The 17,959-nt window shown below is 49.7% G+C and overlaps 1 protein-coding gene across 1 annotated transcript in view; it reads right to left on the reverse strand.

Moving 5' to 3' along the window:
• Positions 1-17,959, reverse strand: part of LOC120037527 (ankyrin-3-like) — a gene marked incomplete at both ends in the record, with an annotated part of 44,795 nt that overhangs the window by 7,751 nt on the left and 19,085 nt on the right. Inside the window, 6 exons of the mRNA XM_038983559.1 lie at positions 7,711-7,809; positions 9,043-9,141; positions 11,550-11,648; positions 14,528-14,725; positions 14,801-14,899; positions 16,934-17,032. Of these exons, the coding sequence (XP_038839487.1) occupies positions 7,711-7,809; positions 9,043-9,141; positions 11,550-11,648; positions 14,528-14,725; positions 14,801-14,899; positions 16,934-17,032 (693 nt within the window). The remainder of the gene's footprint in view (positions 1-7,710; positions 7,810-9,042; positions 9,142-11,549; positions 11,649-14,527; positions 14,726-14,800; positions 14,900-16,933; positions 17,033-17,959) is intronic.

A 17,959-nucleotide genomic window follows, 5' to 3' on the forward strand; every position in this document is an offset into this window, starting at 1 on the left:
CACCAATAAGAATACCTAATTTAAATATAATAACTCCACCAATAAGAATACCTCATTTTAATGTAATAACACTCCACAAAAGAATACCTCGTTTAATGTATAACCCACCCTAAAAGAATACCTTGTTTTAATGTAATAACTCACCAATAAGAATACCCTCATTTAATGGGTAAATAACTCCACCAATCAAAATATACCATCATTTTAATGTAATAACCCACAATAAGATACCTCATTTTAATGTAAATAACGCCACCCACATAACAATACTCATTTTAATGTAATAACTCCACAATAACAATACTAATCTGTAATGTGAATAACTCCCAAACCTGTTCCAAGTCCACCAGATAACAATACCTGTTAAATGTAAATAACTCCACCAAAAAGAATACCTCGTTTTAATGTAATAAACTCCACCAATAAGAATACCTTTTATTTATCTCCCCAATAGAACATTTTAATATAACTCAACCAATAAGACATACCTTCATTTAAAATATAAAACTCCACCAATAGAATGACCTCATTTTATTTTTAACAACGCAACTGGCAAGATAAAGCACAAGCGGTGGGAACACAAACACAACACATGAAAAAAAGCAATCAACACAAAAAATAGAAATCTATACAGTGTTGCAAGGTCCGAAAGGAATGCCAGAGCTACACCAACTTATAGTACATGGAATATTCAAAGTCCCCCATTTTATGGATCACTTACTAGGGGGGTTCCTACGTCATATGGGGATTTCTAACATAGGGGGAATTCCAGGTCAATGGGAACTCTCATCGAGGGACACAGAGGATTTTCACAGAGATTCTCCATCACGGGGACTCGTCAGTAGGGGGGATTACTAGTCGTATGAGATGCTTCAGCAGTTGGGGATTCTTGCTAGCATATGGGATTTCATCATTATGGGGGATCCTCATCATATGGGTTCTCCAGTCATGGATCCCACAATGATATTCCAGATATGGTTTCACATGATTTCTAAGTCAGTATGGGGTAAGCGTAGGGGTGATTCTCTCCAGCAGTATGGGGGATTCCTCATCACGTCATAGGGGAGTCTCATCAGTATGGGGTTTTCCCATCGTATGGGGAGGGATCTTCTCCAGTAAGTATGGGGGGGATTCGCGTCCAGTCAGTATGGGGGACTTCGCTCAGTCAGTATGGGGGGATTCTCTTCCAGTCAGTATGGGGGATGTCTCCATCAGTATGGGGGATCTTCCCGTCCAGTGGGATCAGTCAGTATGGGGGATCCTCTCCAGTCAGATGGATTCTTGGCGTTTGGGGATTCGTCTCCAGTCAGTATGGAGGATTCTCTCCAGTCAGTATGGGGGGATTCTCTACAGTCATAGGGGGGATTCTCTCCAGTCAGTAGGGGGGATTTCTCCATCAGTTGGGGGATTCTCTCATCAGGAGGGGATTCTCTTCCAGTCAGTATGGGGGGGATCTCTCAGTCAGTTGTGGGGGATTCTCTCCAGTCAGTATGGGGGTTCGATCGTATGGACCAGCAGTTATGGGGCGGATTCTCTCCAGTCCAGTATGGGGGGGGATTCTCTCCCAGTCAGTATGGGGGATCTCTCCAGTCAGTATGGAGGCTTTCTCTCCAGTCAGTATGGGGGATTCTCTCAAGTCAGTATGGGGGATCTCTCCTCGTCAGTATGGGGGATTCTCTCCAGCTCAGTATGGGGGATTTCTATGCTCAGTCAGTATGGGGGGATTCTCTCCGTCAGTATGGGGGATTCTCTCCAGTCAGTATGGGGGATTCTCTCAGTCAGTATGGGGGATTCTCTCAGCGTTATGGGGGGATTCTCTCCAAGTCAGTTGGGGGGATTCTCTCCAGTCAGTATGGGGATCTCTCAGTCAGTATGGGGGATTCTCTCCAGTCAAGTATGGGGGGATTCTTCCAGTCAGTTAGGGGGGATTCTCGCGTCATCATGGGATTTGTAGTATGGGGGGGATTATCTTCCAGTCAGATGGGGGATTCTCTCAGTCAATGGATTCAGTGTTAGGGGAGATTTTTCATCAGGGGAATCCAGTCAGGCCAGCCGGTCTCTGTAGGGTGGACCTAATCAGTGGGTTCTCCCCAGTCAGTATGGGGGATCTCTCCAGTCAGTATGGGGGCATTCTCCCAGTAGTATGGTGGGATCATCCATCAGTATGGGGCGGATTCTCTCCAGTCAAGTAGGGGGGATTTCTCTCCAGTCAAGGATTCTGCGAGGTAGAGGGGGATTCTCTCAGGTTCAGTATGGGGGATTCTACCAGTCAGTATGGGGGGGATTCCTCAGTCGAATTGGGGGGATTTCTCAGTCAGTCTGGGGGATCTCTCCACAGTCAGTATGGGGGATGTCTCTCAGTCAGTATGGAGGGGATTCTCTACAGCAGTATAGGGGATTCTCGCGCTCTCCAGTCAGTATGGGGGATTCTCTCCAGTCAGTATTGGGGATTCTCTCCAGTCAGTATGGGGGATTCTCTCCAGTCAGTATGGGGGATTCTCTCCAGTCAGTATGGGGGGATTCTCTCCAGTCAGTATGGGGGATCTCTCCAGTCAGTATGGGGGGATTCTCTCCAGTCAGTATGGGAGATTCTCTCCAGTCAGTATGGGGGGATTCTCTCCAGTCAGTATGGGGGATTCTCTCCAGTCAGTAGGGGGGATTCTCTCCAGTCAGTATGGGGGATTCTCTCCAGTCAGTATGGGGGGATTCTCTCCAGTCAGTATTGGGGGATTCTCTCCAGTCAGTATGGGGGGATTCTCTCCAGTCAGTATGGGGGGATTCTCTCCAATCAGTATGGAGGATTCTCTCCAGTCAGTATGGGGGATTCTCTCCAGTCAGTATGGGGGGATCCTCTCCAGTCAGTATGGGGGGATTCTCTCCAGTCAGTATGGGGGGGATTCTCTCCAGTCAGTATGGAGGATTCTCTCCAGTCAGTATGGAGGATTCTCTCCAGTCAGTATGGGGGATTCTCTCCAGTCAGTATGGGGGATTCTCTCCAGTCAGTATTGGGGATTCTCTCCAGTCAGTATGGGGGGATTCTCTCCAGTCAGTATTGGGGATTCTCTCCAGTCAGTATGGGGGATTCTCTCCAGTCAGTATGGGGGATTCTCTCCAGTCAGTATGGGGGGAATCTCTCCAGTCAGTATGGGGGGATTCTCTCCAGTCAGTATGGGGGGATTCTCTCCAGTCAGTATGGGGGATTCTCTCCAGTCAGTATGGGGGATTCTCTCCAGTCAGTATGGGGGATTCTCTCCAGTCAGTATTGAGGATTCTCTCCAGTCAGTATGGGGGATTCTCTCCAGTCAGTATGGGGGATTCTCTCCAGTCAGTATGGGGGATTCTCTCCAGTCAGTATGGGGGATTCTCTCCAGTCAGTATGGGGGGATTCTCTACAGTCAGTATGGGGGGATTATCTCAGGTCAGTATGGGGGATTCTCTCCAGTCAGTATGGGGGGATTATCTCCAGTCAGTATGGGGGATTATCTCCAGTCAGTATGGGGATTCTCTCCAGTCAGTATGGGGGATTCTCTCCAGTCAGAATGGGGGATTCTCTCCAGTCAGTATGGGGGGATTCTCTCCAGTCAGTATGGGGGATTCTCTCCAGTCAGTATGGGGATTCTCTTCAGTCAGTATGGGGGATTATCTCCAGTCAGTATGGGGATTCTCTCCAGTCAGTATGGGGGGATTCTCTCCAGTCAGTATGGGGGATTCTCTCCAGTCAGTATGGGGGATTCTCTCCAGTCAGTATTGGGGGATTCTCTCCAGTCAGTATGGGGGGATTCTCTCCAGTCAGTATTGGGGATTCTCTCCAGTCAGTATGGGGGATTCTCTCCAGTCAGTATGGGGGGATTCTCTCCAGTCAGTATGGGGGGATTCTCTCCAGTCAGTATGGGGGATTCTCTCCAGTCAGTATGGGGGGATTCTCTCCAGTCAGTATGGGGGATTCTCTCCAGTCAGTATGGGGGATTCTCTCCAGTCAGTATGGGGGATTCTCTCCAGTCAGTATGGGGGGATTCTCTACAGTCAGTATTGGGGATACTCTCCAGTCAGTATGGGGGGATTCTCTCCAGTCAGTATGGGGGATTCTCTCCAGTCAGTATGGGGGATTCTCTCCAGTCAGTATGGGGGATTCTCTCCAGTCAGTATGGGGGATTCTCTCCAGTCAGTATGGGGTAATTCTCCAGTCAGTATGGGGGATTCTTTCCAGTCAGTATGGGGGGATTCTCTCCAGTCAATATGGGGGGATTCTCTCCAGTCAATATGGGGGGATTCTCTCCAGTCACTATGGGGGATTCTCTCCAGTCAGTATGGGGGATTCTCTCCAGTCAATATGGGGGATTCTCTCCAGTCAGTATGGGGGATTCTCTCCAGTCAGTATGGGGGATTCTCTCCATACAGTATGGGGGATTCTCTCCAGTCAGTATGAGGGGATTCTTTCCAGTCAGTATGGGGGGATTCTCCAGTCAGTATGTGGGGATTCTCTCCAGTCAGTATGGGGGGATTCTCTCCAGTCAGTATGGGGGGATTCTCTCCAGTCAGTATGGAGGGATTCTCTCCAGTCAGTATGGGGGGATTCTCTCCAGTCAGTATGGGGGATTCTCTCCAGTCAGTATGGGGGATTCTCTCCAGTCAGTATGGGGGATTCTCTCCAGTCAGTATGGGGGGATTCTATCCAGTCAGTATGGGGGATTCTATCCAGTCAGTATGGGGGATTCTCTCCAGTCAGTATGGGGGGATTCTTTCCAGTCAGTATGGGGGGATTCTCTCCAGTCAGTATTGGGGATTCTCTCCAGTCAGTATGGGGGATTCTCTCCAGTCAGTATGGGGGATTCTCTCCAGTCAGTATGGGGGATTCTCTCCAGTCAGTATGGGGGGATTCTCTCCAGTCAGTATGGGGGATTCTCTCCAGTCAGTATGGGGTATTTCTCCAGTCAGTATGGGGGGATTCTATCCAGTCAGTATGGGGGGATTCTATCCAGTCAGTATGGGGTATCTCTACAGTCAGTATGGGGTATTTCTCCAGTCAGTATGAGGGGATTCTCTCCAGTCAGTATGGGGTATTTCTCCAGTCAGTATGGGTATTTCTCCAGTCAGTATGGGGTATTTCTCCAGTCCGTATGAGGGGATTCTCTCCAGTCAGTATGGGGTATCTCTCCAGTCAGTATGGGGTATCTCTCCAGTCAGTATGGGGTATTTCTCCAGTCAGTATGGGTATTTCTCCAGTCAGTATGGGGTATTTCTTCAGTCAGTATGGGGTATCTCTCCAGTCAGTATGGGGGATTCTCTCCAGTCAGTATGGGGTATTTCTCCAGTCAGTATGGGGGGATTCTCTCCAGTCAGTATGGGGTATCTCTCCAGTCAGTATGGGGTATCTCTCCAGTCAGTATGGGTATTTCTCCAGTCAGTATGGGGTATCTCTCCAGTCAGTATGGGGGATTCTCTCCAGTCAGTATTGGGGATTCTCTCCAGTCAGTATGGGGTATCTCTCCAGTCAGTATGGGGTATTTCTCCAGTCAGTATGGGTATCTCTCCAGTCAGTATGGGGTATTTCTCCAGTCAGTATGGGGGGATTCTCTTCAGTCAGTATGGGGTAATTCTCCAGTCAGTATGGGGGGATTCTCTCCAGTCAGTATGGGGGGATTCTCTCCAGTCAGTATTGGGGGATTCTCTTCAGTCAGTATGGGGTAATTCTCCAGTCAGTATGGGGGATTCTCTCCAGTCAGTATGGGGGATTCTCTCCAGTCAGTATTGGGGATTCTCTCCAGTCAGTATGGGGTATTTCTCCAGTCAGTATGGGGTATTTCTCCAGTCAGTATGGGGGGATTCTCTTCAGTCAGTATGGGGTAATTCTCCAGTCAGTATGGGGGGATTCTCTCCAGTCAGTATGGGGGGATTCTCTCCAGTCAGTATGGGGTATTTCTCCAGTCAGTATGGGGGGGATTCTCTTCAGTCAGTATGGGTAATTCTCCAGTCAGTATGGGGGGATTCTCTCCAGTCAGTATGGGGGGATTCTCTCCAGTCAGTATTGGGGATTCTCTCCAGTCAGTATGGGGTATCTCTCCAGTCAGTATGGGGTATCTCTCCAGTCAGTATGGGGTATTTCTCCAGTCAGTATGGGTATTTCTCCAGTCAGTAAGGGGTATTTCTCCAGTCAGTATGGGGTATCTCTCCAGTCAGTATGGGGGATTCTCTCCAGTCAGTATGGGGTATTTCTCCAGTCAGTATGGGGGGATTCTCTTCAGTCAGTATGGGGTAATTCTCCAGTCAGTATGGGGGGATTCTCTCCAGTCAGTATGGGGGGATTCTCTCCAGTCAGTATGGGGGGATTCTCTCCAGTCAGTATTGGGGATTCTCTCCAGTCAGTATGGGGTATCTCTCCAGTCAGTATGGGGTATTTCTCCAGTCAGTATGGGTATCTCTCCAGTCAGTATGGGGTATTTCTCCAGTCAGTATGGGGGGATTCTCTTCAGTCAGTATGGGGTAATTCTCCAGTCAGTATGGGGGGATTCTCTCCAGTCAGTATGGGGGGATTCTCTCCAGTCAGTATTGGGGGATTCTCTTCAGTCAGTATGGGGTAATTCTCCAGTCAGTATGGGGGATTCTCTCCAGTCAGTATGGGGGATTCTCTCCAGTCAGTATTGGGGATTCTCTCCAGTCAGTATGGGGGATTCTCTCCAGTCAGTATGGGGGATTCTCTCCAGTCAGTATGGGTATCTCTCCAGTCAGTATGGGGGGATTCTCTCCAGTCAGTATTGGGGATTCTCTCCAGTCAGTATGGGGGGATTCTCTCCAGTCAGTATTGGGGATTCTCTCCAGTCAGTATGGGGTATCTCTCCATTCAGTATGGGGTATTTCTCCAGTCAGTATGGGGGATTTCTCCAGTCAGTATGGGGGGATTCTCTTCAGTCAGTATGGGGGGATTCTCTCCAGTCAGTATGGGGGGATTCTCTCCAGTCAGTATTGGGGATTCTCTCCAGTCAGTATGGGGGGATTCTCTCCAGTCAGTATGGGGGATTCTCTCCAGTCAGTATTGGGGATTCTCTCCAGTCAGTATGGGGTATCTCTCCAGTCAGTATGGGGTATTTCTCCAGTCAGTATGGGGTATCTCTCCAGTCAGTATGGGGTATCTCTCCAGTCAGTATGGGGTATCTCTCCAGTCAGTATGGGGTATCTCTCCAGTCAGTATGGGGTATCTCTCCAGTCAGTATGGGGTATTTCTCCAGTCAGTATGGGGTATCTCTCCAGTCAGTATGGGGTATCTCTCCAGTCAGTATGGGGTATCTCTCCAGTCAGTATGGGGTATCTCTCCAGTCAGTATGGGGTATTTCTCCAGTCAGTATGGGGTATCTCTCCAGTCAGTATGGGGTATCTCTCCAGTCAGTATGGGGTATCTCTCCAGTCAGTATGGGTATTTCTCCAGTCAGTATGGGTATTTCTCCAGTCAGTATGGGGTATCTCTCCAGTCAGTATGGGGTATCTCTCCAGTCAGTATGGGGTATCTCTCCAGTCAGTATGGGGTATTTCTCCAGTCAGTATGGGGTATCTCTCCAGTCAGTATGGGGTATCTCTCCAGTCAGTATGGGGTATTTCTCCAGTCAGTATGGGGTATCTCTCCAGTCAGTATGGGGTATCTCTCCAGTCAGTATGGGGTATCTCTCCAGTCAGTATGGGGTATCTCTCCAGTCAGTATGGGTATTTCTCCAGTCCTACCTTGGCCTTGACCTCCACTCTGGCTCCGCTCTGAACCAGGTATTTGACCACGTTAGCCTGGCCGGCCCTCGCTGCCATGTGGAGCGCCGTTTCTCCCCTCTGGAACACAGAGATACACATGTTACTTCACAAACACACAGGTACCAGGGTTCTATCAAACACACAGGTTAGGTACCAGGGTTCTATCAAACACACAGGTTACAAATGTTACTTCACAAACACACAGGTTAGGTACCAGGGTTCTATCAAACATACAGGTTAGGTACCAGGGTTCTATCAAACACACAGGTTACAAATGTTACTTCACAAACATACAGGTTAGGTACCAGGGTTCTATCAAACACACAGGTTACACATGTTACTTCACAAACACACAGGTACCAGGGTTCTATCAAACACACAGGTTAGGTACCAGGGTTCTATCAAACATACAGGTTAGGTACCAGGGTTCTATCAAACACACAGGTTAGGTACCAGGGTTCTATCAAACACACAGGTTAGGTACCAGGGTTCTATCAAACACACAGGTTAGGTACCAGGGTTCTATCAAACACACAGGTTAGGTACCAGGGTTCTATCAAACACACAGGTTAGGTACCAGGGTTCTATCAAACACACAGGTTAGGTACCAGGGTTCTATCAAACATACAGGTTAGGTACCAGGGTTCTATCAAACACACAGGTTACACATGTTACTTCACAAACACACAGGTTAGGTACCAGGGTTCTATCAAACACACAGGTTAGGTACCAGGGTTCTATCAAACATACAGGTTAGGTACCAGGGTTCTATCAAACACACAGGTTAGGTACCAGGGTTCTATCAAACACACAGGTTAGGTACCAGGGTTCTATCAAACACACAGGTTAGGTACCAGGGTTCTATCAAACACACAGGTTAGGTACCAGGGTTCTATCAAACACACAGGTTAGGTACCAGGGTTCTATCAAACACACAGGTTAGGTACCAGGGTTCTATCAAACATACAGGTTAGGTACCAGGGTTCTATCAAACACACAGGTTAGGTACCAGGGTTCTATCAAACACACAGGTTAGGTACCAGGGTTCTATCAAACACACAGGTTAGGTACCAGGGTTCTATCAAACACACAGGCTAATGTTCTAAAATCTATATGGAATGCTTTCCCCAACTTTCTTTGAAATTATCACATAGTTTCTTTCAAATACTATGATATGAGAGAGAGGGGGGGGGGGGATGGAGCTAGAGAGAGAAAGAGAGAGAGAGAGAGAGTGAGAGCGAGATAGAGAGAGAGTGAGAGGGGGAGAAATGGAGCTAGAGAGAGAGGGAGAGAGTGTATTCTGTGACTCACCACATTAGTTGTGTTTGGCGAAGCTCCGTGATTCGTCAGCTGAGTGACGATGTTATCGTGTCCCATGAAAGCCGCCACATGGATCGGAGTGAGACCCGACTGTAACAGAGACACAGAGTTATTCTAGGAACAAGAGACTCAACTGGAACAGAGACAGAGATAGTCCTCTTTAAAGTTGTAGGCAGTTCACCGAGTGCGTAGCCCCCAGCCCCTAGCTCACAACAGAAGTTATCTGGCCCTTTTCTGGTATAAACAGATACCAGAGCCCCTCTAACCAGCGCCAAGCCTTCCTCACCAAGCCTTCCTCCTCAAGCCCCTGTCAGCAACATGTGTCCTGTCCAGTTAAAACTCCTAACCTCAGCTAACTCAGATACGTATGTTCACTTCAAAACCACTTCAAACAGTCTGTAGCAAACAACTCCAATGACCAGAACTTAGTGTCCATGTCCACCTAACAAAGACAAACACCACAGAACGTAGTGTCCATGTCCACCTAACAAAGACAAACACCACAGAACGTAGTGTCCATGTCCACCTAACAAAGACAAACACCACAGAACCACAGAACAGAGATCCATTATAAAATGGTTGAACAGAGAGACACAGTCAGTCAGAAGACAACGTGTTAGTTAGTAGCTCCTCTGTAGTTCTTCTGTAGTTTTTGAAAAGTTAGTTAGGTGTTCCTCTGTAGGTCTTCTGAAGTTCCTACCTCGGTCACTGTCTGTATGGACGCTCCATGTTTCAGTTCCTACCTCGGTCACTACCTGTATGGACACTCCATGATTCAGATCCTACCTCGGTCACTGCCTGTATGGACGCTCCATGTTTCAATTCCTACCTCGGTCACTACCTGTATGGACACTCCGTGTTTCAGTTCCTACCTCGGTCACTGCCTGTAAGGACGCTCCGTGTTTCAGTTCCTACCTCGGTCACTGCCTGTATGGACGCTCCGTGTTTCAGTTCCTACCTCGGTCACTGCCTGTAAGGACGCTCCGTGTTTCAGTTCCTACCTCGGTCACTGCCTGTAAGGACGCTCCGTGTTTCAGTTCCTACCTCGGTCACTGCCTGTAAGGACGCTCCGTGTTTCAGTTCCTACCTCGGTCACTGCCTGTATGGACGCTCCGTGTTTCAGTTCCTACCTCGGTCACTGCCTGTAAGGACGCTCCGTGTTTCAGTTCCTACCTCGGTCACTGCCTGTAAGGACGCTCCGTGTTTCAGTTCCTACCTCGGTCACTGCCTGTAAGGACGCTCCGTGTTTCAGCTCCTACCTCGGTCACTGCCTGTAAGGACGCTCCGTGTTTCAGTTCCTACCTCGGTCCATGCCTGTATGGACGCTCCGTGTTTCAGTTCATACCTCGGTCACTGCCTGTATGGACGCTCCATGTTTCAGTTCCTACCTCGGCCACTGCCTGTATGGACGTTCCGTGTTTCAGTTCCTACCTCGGTCACTACCTGTATGGACACTCCGTGTTTCAGTTCCTACCTCGGTCACTGGACGCTCCGTGTTTCAGTTCCTACATCGGTCACTGCCTGTATGGACGCTCCGTGTTTCAGTTCCTACCTCGGTCACTACCTGTATGGACGCTCCGGGTTTCAGTTCCTACCTCGGCCACTACCTGTATGGACGCTCCGTGATTCAGTTCCTACCTCGGTCACTACCTGTATGGACGCTCCGTGTTTCAGTTCCTACCTCGGTCACTACCTGTATGAACGCTCCATGTTTCAGTTCCTACCTCGGTCACTGCCTGTGTGGACGCTCCGTGATTCAGTTCCTACCTCGGTCACTGTCTGTATGGATGCTCTGTGTTTCAGTTCCTACCTCGGTCACTGCCTGTATGGACGCTCGGTGATTCAGCTCCTACCTCGGTCACTGCCTGTATGGACGCTCCAGGTTTCAGTTCCTACCTCGGTCACAGCCTGTATGGACGCTCCGTGTTTCAATTTCTACCTCGGTCACTGCCTGTATGGACGCTCCGTGTTTCAGTTCCTACCTCGGTCACTACCTGTATGGACGCTCCATGTTTCAGTTCCTACCTCGGTCACTACCTGTATGGACGCTCCATGTTTCAGTTGCTACCTCGGTCACTGTCTGTATGGACGCTCCATGTTTCAGTTCCTACCTCGGTCACTGTCTGTATGGACGCTCCGTGATTCAGTTCCTACCTCGGTCACTGCCTGTATAGACGCTCCGTGTTTCAGTTCCTACCTCGGTCACTGCCTGTATAGACACTCCGTGTTTCAGTTCCTACCTCGGTCACTGCCTGTATGGACGCTCCGTGTTTCAGTTCCTACCTCGGTCACTGCCTGTATAGACACTCCGTGTTTCAGTTCCTACCTCGGTCACTGCCTGTATGGACGCTCCGTGTTTCAGTTCCTACCTCGGTCACTGCCTATATGGACGCTCTGTGTTTCAGTTCCTACCTCGGTCACTGCCTGTATAGACGCTCCGTGTTTCAGTTCCTACCTCGGTCACTGCCTGTATGGACGCTCCGTGTTTCAGTTCCTACCTCGGTCACTGCCTGTATGGACGCTCCGTGTTTCAGCAGCAGTTCCATCACTTTGATTCTGTTCTTCTTGCAGGCGATGTGGAGCGGAGTGAAACCATTCTAAAAGAAAAACGCACAGCACAACTCTACAGATGTCCTGGTAGCATCCAGCCTGGTTAACACACAGCTAACCAGATACTAACCAGATAAACATGTGGAGTTACAGTAACACAGCGTTACTGGATCAGACTGGCCTCTCTGGCTGCTTTGAGGTTTGCCACCATGTGTTATTTCTTCAGTTCTTCATGCTTTTTCTCTCTAAACTTCAGCCATTCTGATCCAATGACTAAACGCCATGCCGGTATACAAGCAGCCTGATGCCATCATCCCTAGCCCTGACCCTGCTGCCTGATGCCATAAACCCTAGCCCTGACCCTGCTGCCTGATGCCATAAACCCTAGCCCTGACCCTGCTGCCTGATGCCATAAACCCTAGCCCTGACCCTGCTGCCTGATGCCATAAACCCTAGCCCTAACCCTGCTGCCTGATGCCATAAACCCTAGCCCTGACCCTGCAGCCTGATGCCATAAACCCTAGCCCTAACCCTGCTGCCTGATGCCATCAACCCTAGCCCTGACCCTGCTGCCTGATGCCATAAACCCTAGCCCTAACCCTGCTGCCTGATGCCATCAACCCTAGCCCTGACCCTGCTGCCTGATGCCATAAACCCTAGCCCTGACCCTGCTGCCTGATGCCATAAACCCTAGCCCTGACCCTGCTGCCTGATAACATAAACCCTAGCACTAACCCTGCTGCCTGATGCCATAAACCCTAGCCCTGACCCTGCAGCCTGATGCCATAAACCCTAGCCCTGACCCTGCTGCCTGATGCCATAAACCCTAGCCCTAACCCTGCTGCCTGATGCCATAAACCCTAGCCCTGACCCTGCTGCCTGATGCCATAAACCCTAGCCCTGACCCTGCTGCCTGATGCCATAAACCCTAGCCCTGACCCTGCTGCCTGATGCCATAAACCCTAGCCCTGACCCTGCAGCCTGATGCCATAAACCCTAGCCCTGACCCTGCAGCCTGATGCCATAAACCCTAGCCCTGACCCTGCAGCCTGATGCCATAAACCCTAGCCCTAACCCTGCTGCCTGATGCCATAAACCCTAGCCCTGACCCTGCTGCCTGATGCCATAAACCCTAGCCCTGACCCTGCTGCCATAAACCCTAGCCCTAACCCTGCAGCCTGATGCCATAAACCCTAGCCCTAACCCTGCTGCCTGATGCCATAAACCCTAGCCCTGACCCTGCTGCCTGATGCCATAAACCCTAGCCCTGACCCTGCTGCCTGATGCCATAAACCCTAGCCCTGACCCTGCTGCCTGATGCCATCAACCCTAGCCCTAACCCTGCTGCCTGATGCCATAAACCCTAGCCCTGACCCTGCAGCCTGATGCCATAAACCCTAGCCCTGACCCTGCTGCCTGATGCCATAAACCCTAGCCCTGACCCTGCTGCCTGATGCCATAAACCCTAGCCCTAACCCTGCTGCCTGATGCCATAAACCCTAGCCCTGACCCTGCTGCCTGATGCCATAAACCCTAGCCCTGACCCTGCAGCCTGATGCCATAAACCCTAGCCCTGACCCTGCAGCCTGATGCCAAAAACCCTAGCCCTAACCCTGCTGCCTGATGCCATAAACCCTAGCCCTAACCCTGCTGCCTGATGCCATAAACCCTAGCCCTGACCCTGCTGCCTGATGCCATAAACCCTAGCCCTGACCCTGCAGCCTGATGCCATAAACCCTAGCCCTGACCCTGCTGCCTGATGCCATAAACCCTAGCCCTGACCCTGCTGCCTGATGCCATAAACCCTAGCCCTAACCCTGCTGCCTGATGCCATAAACCCTAGCCCTGACCCTGCTGCCTGATGCCATAAACACTAGCCCTGACCCTGCTGCCTGATGCCATAAACCCTAGCCCTGACCCTGCTGCCTGATGCCATAAACCCTAGCCCTGACCCTGCTGCCTGATGCCATAAACCCTAGCCCTGACCCTGCAGCCTGATGCCATAAACCCTAGCCCTAACCCTGCTGCCTGATGCCATAAACCCTAGCCCTGACCCTGCTGCCTGATGCCATAAACCCTAGCCCTGACCCTGCTGCCTGATGCCATAAACCCTAGCCCTGACCCTGCTGCCTGATGCCATAAACCCTAGCCCTGACCCTGCTGCCTGATGCCATAAACCCTAGCCCTGACCCTGCAGCCTGATGCCATAAACCCTAGCCCTGACCCTGCTGCCTGATGCCATAAACCCTAGCCCTGACCCTGCTGCCTGATGCCATAAACCCTAGCCCTAACCCTGCTGCCTGATTGATAAACCCTAGCCCTGACCCTGCTGCCTGATAAACCCTAGCCCTGACCCTGCTGCCTGATTGATAAACCCTAGCCCTGACCCTGCAGCCTGATGCCATAAACCCTAGCCCTGACCCTGCTGCCTGATGCCATCAACCCTAGCCCTGACCCTGCTGCCTGATAAACCCTAGCCCTGACCCTGCTGCCTGATAAACCCTAGCCCTGACCCTGCTGCCTGATAAACCCTAGCCCTGACCCTGCTGCCTGATGCCATAAACCCTAGCCCTGACCCTGCTGCCTGATGCCATCAACCCTAGCCCTGACCCTGCTGCCTGCCAACACACTTTACTGTCAGCCTCAGAGGCTGTGGACTGGATGAGGCAGAACCATACAACAGGAAGTGGATGTGCATTTCACACTGATTCTACTGGTTTTCTAACAGGAACCAGGGAACAACAGAGTTCTGTGTTTCAGCGTGTTACTGTTCCCATGTCACTGTTCTGTGTTTCCAACTTAGTGTGGATCCCAGGAAGAGTAGCTACTGCTAAAGCTAATGCTAAGTTATTGCTAAAATAATGCTAAGCTTAAGCTAAGCTAACAGCTAACAGGGATTTTAATACACAGTGTGACTGATGCTTACCAGTGCTTTAGCATTGGGATTGGCCTTCTTGTCCACAATGACCTTGGCGACCTTGTAGTGTCCGCAGTGGGCGGCGACATGCAGGGCCGTCAGGTAGTCATTGGTGACGTCATCAACAGGAACCTCGTGGTGTAGCAGGAGCTGAACACAGTTCAGATGGTCCCCCTGGGTGGCCATGTGGAGGGGAGACAGACCGTTCTGGAGGGGGACAGAGAGACAGTTTAGAGGGGGGACAGGGACAGAGAGAGAAAGACATTGCCATAGTTACCGTACCTTAGTTTTGGACAGGATGGGAGCTCCTCTGTCTAGCAGCATCTCCAGCACCTGTTCATGTCCGCTCCTGGCACCACAGTGGAGAGGGGTCAGACCGTCCTGGGGTCAGAGGTTAAGGGGAAGTAGGACATTACACAGGTTACTTACTGGATCTCTGACTATTGGTTCTTCCCTGCTGGGTTTTCTAGATGTTTTGTGCATATTGTGTGTGAGCTAGATTTACTTCCTGTAGGACAATAAACATGAATCTGACCACGGACCAGTCCTCCTGTAGGACAATAAACATGAATCTGACCACGGACCAGTCCTCCTGTAGGACAATAAACATGAATCTGACCACGGACCAGTCCTCCTGTAGGACAATAAACATGAATCTGACCACGGACCAGTCCTCCTGTAGGACAATAAACATGAATCTGACCACGGACCAGTCCTCCTGTAGGACAATAAACATGAATCTGACCACGGACCAGTCCTCCTGTAGGACAATAAACATGAATCTGAACACGGACAAGTCCTCCTGTAGGACAATAAACATGAATCTGAACACGGACCAGTCCTCCTGTAGGACAATAAACATGAATCTGAACACGGACCAGTCCTCCTGTAGGACAATAAACATGAATAATTGACAGTAATTTTGTTATTTCTATTGTCACAACAACCATGTTATATCTGGGACTGAGACAATACTAGAGAAGAGCAGCTTCCATACAGGGCTTTATGTCATAATATACATCCAAACAGAAACATAGATGTTCAGTATTCACAGTTTTCACGTTGCGTCACTACATCGCTGAAAGTTCTATGAGGTCCGACTGAGCGTTGTACTCAGTGCATTCTCAATTGGCACTGATGAGGATTTAGTGACTTGGAAACACAATGACACTTCTAAAGTGATGAATGTTCCATTGCCATTCTGGCTGGCAACGTTCTTATGCCTTGCTTGCTAGCTAGCTAAATTACAGTCACGTCAAAAAGTACAGCCAGAATAACAGCAAAGTTGCCGCATTTTCATTTGTTTAAGTTGTTTTCTAGTGACATTTATTTGGATACATCCATAACAATGAGCTAATGAGGCGCTGCCTGTCTGTCTGTCTGTCTAGTCCAGACTCCCGACACATCCATAACAATGAGCTAATGAGGCGCTGCCTGTCTGTCTGTCTGTCTAGTCCAGACTCCCGACACATCCATAACAATGAGCTAATAATGTACGATTTTGCCTGGCATAGGACATTTGCTCACTCGTCGGGACTCGTTTGCTCACTCGTCGGGACTCGTTTGCTCACTCGTCGGGACTCGTTTGCTCTCTCGTCGGGACTCGTTTGCTCACTCGTCGGGACTCGTTTGCTCTCTCGTCGGGACTCGTTTGCTCACTCGTCGGGACTCGTTTGCTCACTCGTCGGGACTCGTTTGCTCTCTCGTCGGGACTCGTTTGCTGACTCGTCGGGACTCGTTTGCTCACTCGTCGGGACTCGTTTGCTCTCTCGTCGGGACTCGTTTGCTCACTCGTCGGGACTCGTTTGCTCACTCGTCGGGACTCGTTTGCTCTCTCGTCGGGACTCGTTTGCTCACTCGTCGGGACTCGTTTGCTCACTCGTTGTTCAGAGGAGCCAACAACACAGCTAACAATCACTTCAAACTGAAGCTGGAAAGACTGAAAACTAGCTGCCCTTCCTTTTGTTCTTTACCTGGTTTTCAATGGACATTCCTTTGTATTTATCCATAACAATTATACCAGCTGATTCATGATCTGGACTGTCTGAGAACCGCTGCCTGTCTGTCTCGTCCCGACACGTTCATTACTACGGGACAGCTGGATATCCAATGTGAATATAGAAACAATGTTGAAAATGTCGGAGCGACAGACAGCGAGGTTTATACAAATCTGTTAAAACTAAATGTTAGTCTAAAAGAAATGTGAGATAATGTCTAGATGCTTTTTACAGTGGAGATCAAGGTTATAAATTGCCTGGCTGGGCTGATGAGACAGTGGATGGCAGCAGTCAGATGGAACAGAGTACATAGACATTTTAACTTGTGGAACAGACGCCGGCTGGAATGCTGTTTTAACCAATCAGCATTCAGGATGAGACCCACCCGTTGTATAATGTAGTATAGTGTATATCTAACCTTAGTCCTGGCGTCTATCTTGCCTCCCCTCTCCAGCAGAACTTTGACCATGTTGCCATTCCCTCTCTTAGAAGCCACATGCAGCGGTGTGATGTCATTCTGAGGAGGGGAGACACAACATCAAGTCATAAATACAGTACAGTCATTATTTCCATCAGATTGGACATTAATACCTACACATACAGTACTTTGAATGACACTAACAGCGGGTTATCAGTTGTTCTGGGTGTATTGTAAACAGCTTCACCCGATGAAGATACCCTTAACACGACCTAATGTACAGTATCACTGTCAGTTGACACTGTGTCTGTAGGACAGTCAGGTCTGTGGTAGTCTGTGGTACTGGGTTAGTGAACTGTGTCTGTAGGACAGTCAGGTCTGAGGTAGTCTGTGGTACTGGGTTAGTGAACTGTGTCTGTAGGACAGTCAGGTCTGAGGTAGTCTGTGGTACTGGGTTAGTGAACTGTCTGTAGGACAGTCAGGTCTGAGGTAGTCTGTGGTACTGGGGTTAGTGAACTGTCTGTAGGACAGTCAGGTCTGAGGTAGTCTGTGGTACTGGGTTAGTGAACTGTCTGTAGGACAGTCAGGTCTGAGGTAGTCTGTGGTACTGGGGTTAGTGAACTGTCTGTAGGACAGTCAGGTCTGAGGTAGTCTGTGGTACTGGGGTTAGTGAACTGTCTGTAGGACAGTCAGGTCTGAGGTAGTCTGTGGTACTGGGGTTAGTGAACTGTGTCTGTAGGACAGTCAGGTCTGAGGTAGTCTGTGGTACTGGGTTAGTGAACTGTGTCTGTAGGACAGTCAGGTCTGTGGTAGTCTGTGGTACTGGGTTAGTGAACTGTGTCTGTAGGACAGTCAGGTCTGTGGTAGTCTGTGGTACTGGGTTAGTGAACTGTGTCTGTAGGACAGTCAGGTCTGAGGTAGTCTGTGGTACTGGGGTTAGTGAACTGTGTCTGTAGGACAGTCAGGTCTGAGGTAGTCTGTGGTACTGGGGTTAGTGAACTGTGTCTGTAGGACAGTCAGGTCTGA

Source organism: Salvelinus namaycush, unplaced genomic scaffold (assembly GCF_016432855.1).
Source record: "Salvelinus namaycush isolate Seneca unplaced genomic scaffold, SaNama_1.0 Scaffold1746, whole genome shotgun sequence".
In the NCBI taxonomy this organism is placed as follows: domain Eukaryota; kingdom Metazoa; phylum Chordata; class Actinopteri; order Salmoniformes; family Salmonidae; genus Salvelinus; species Salvelinus namaycush.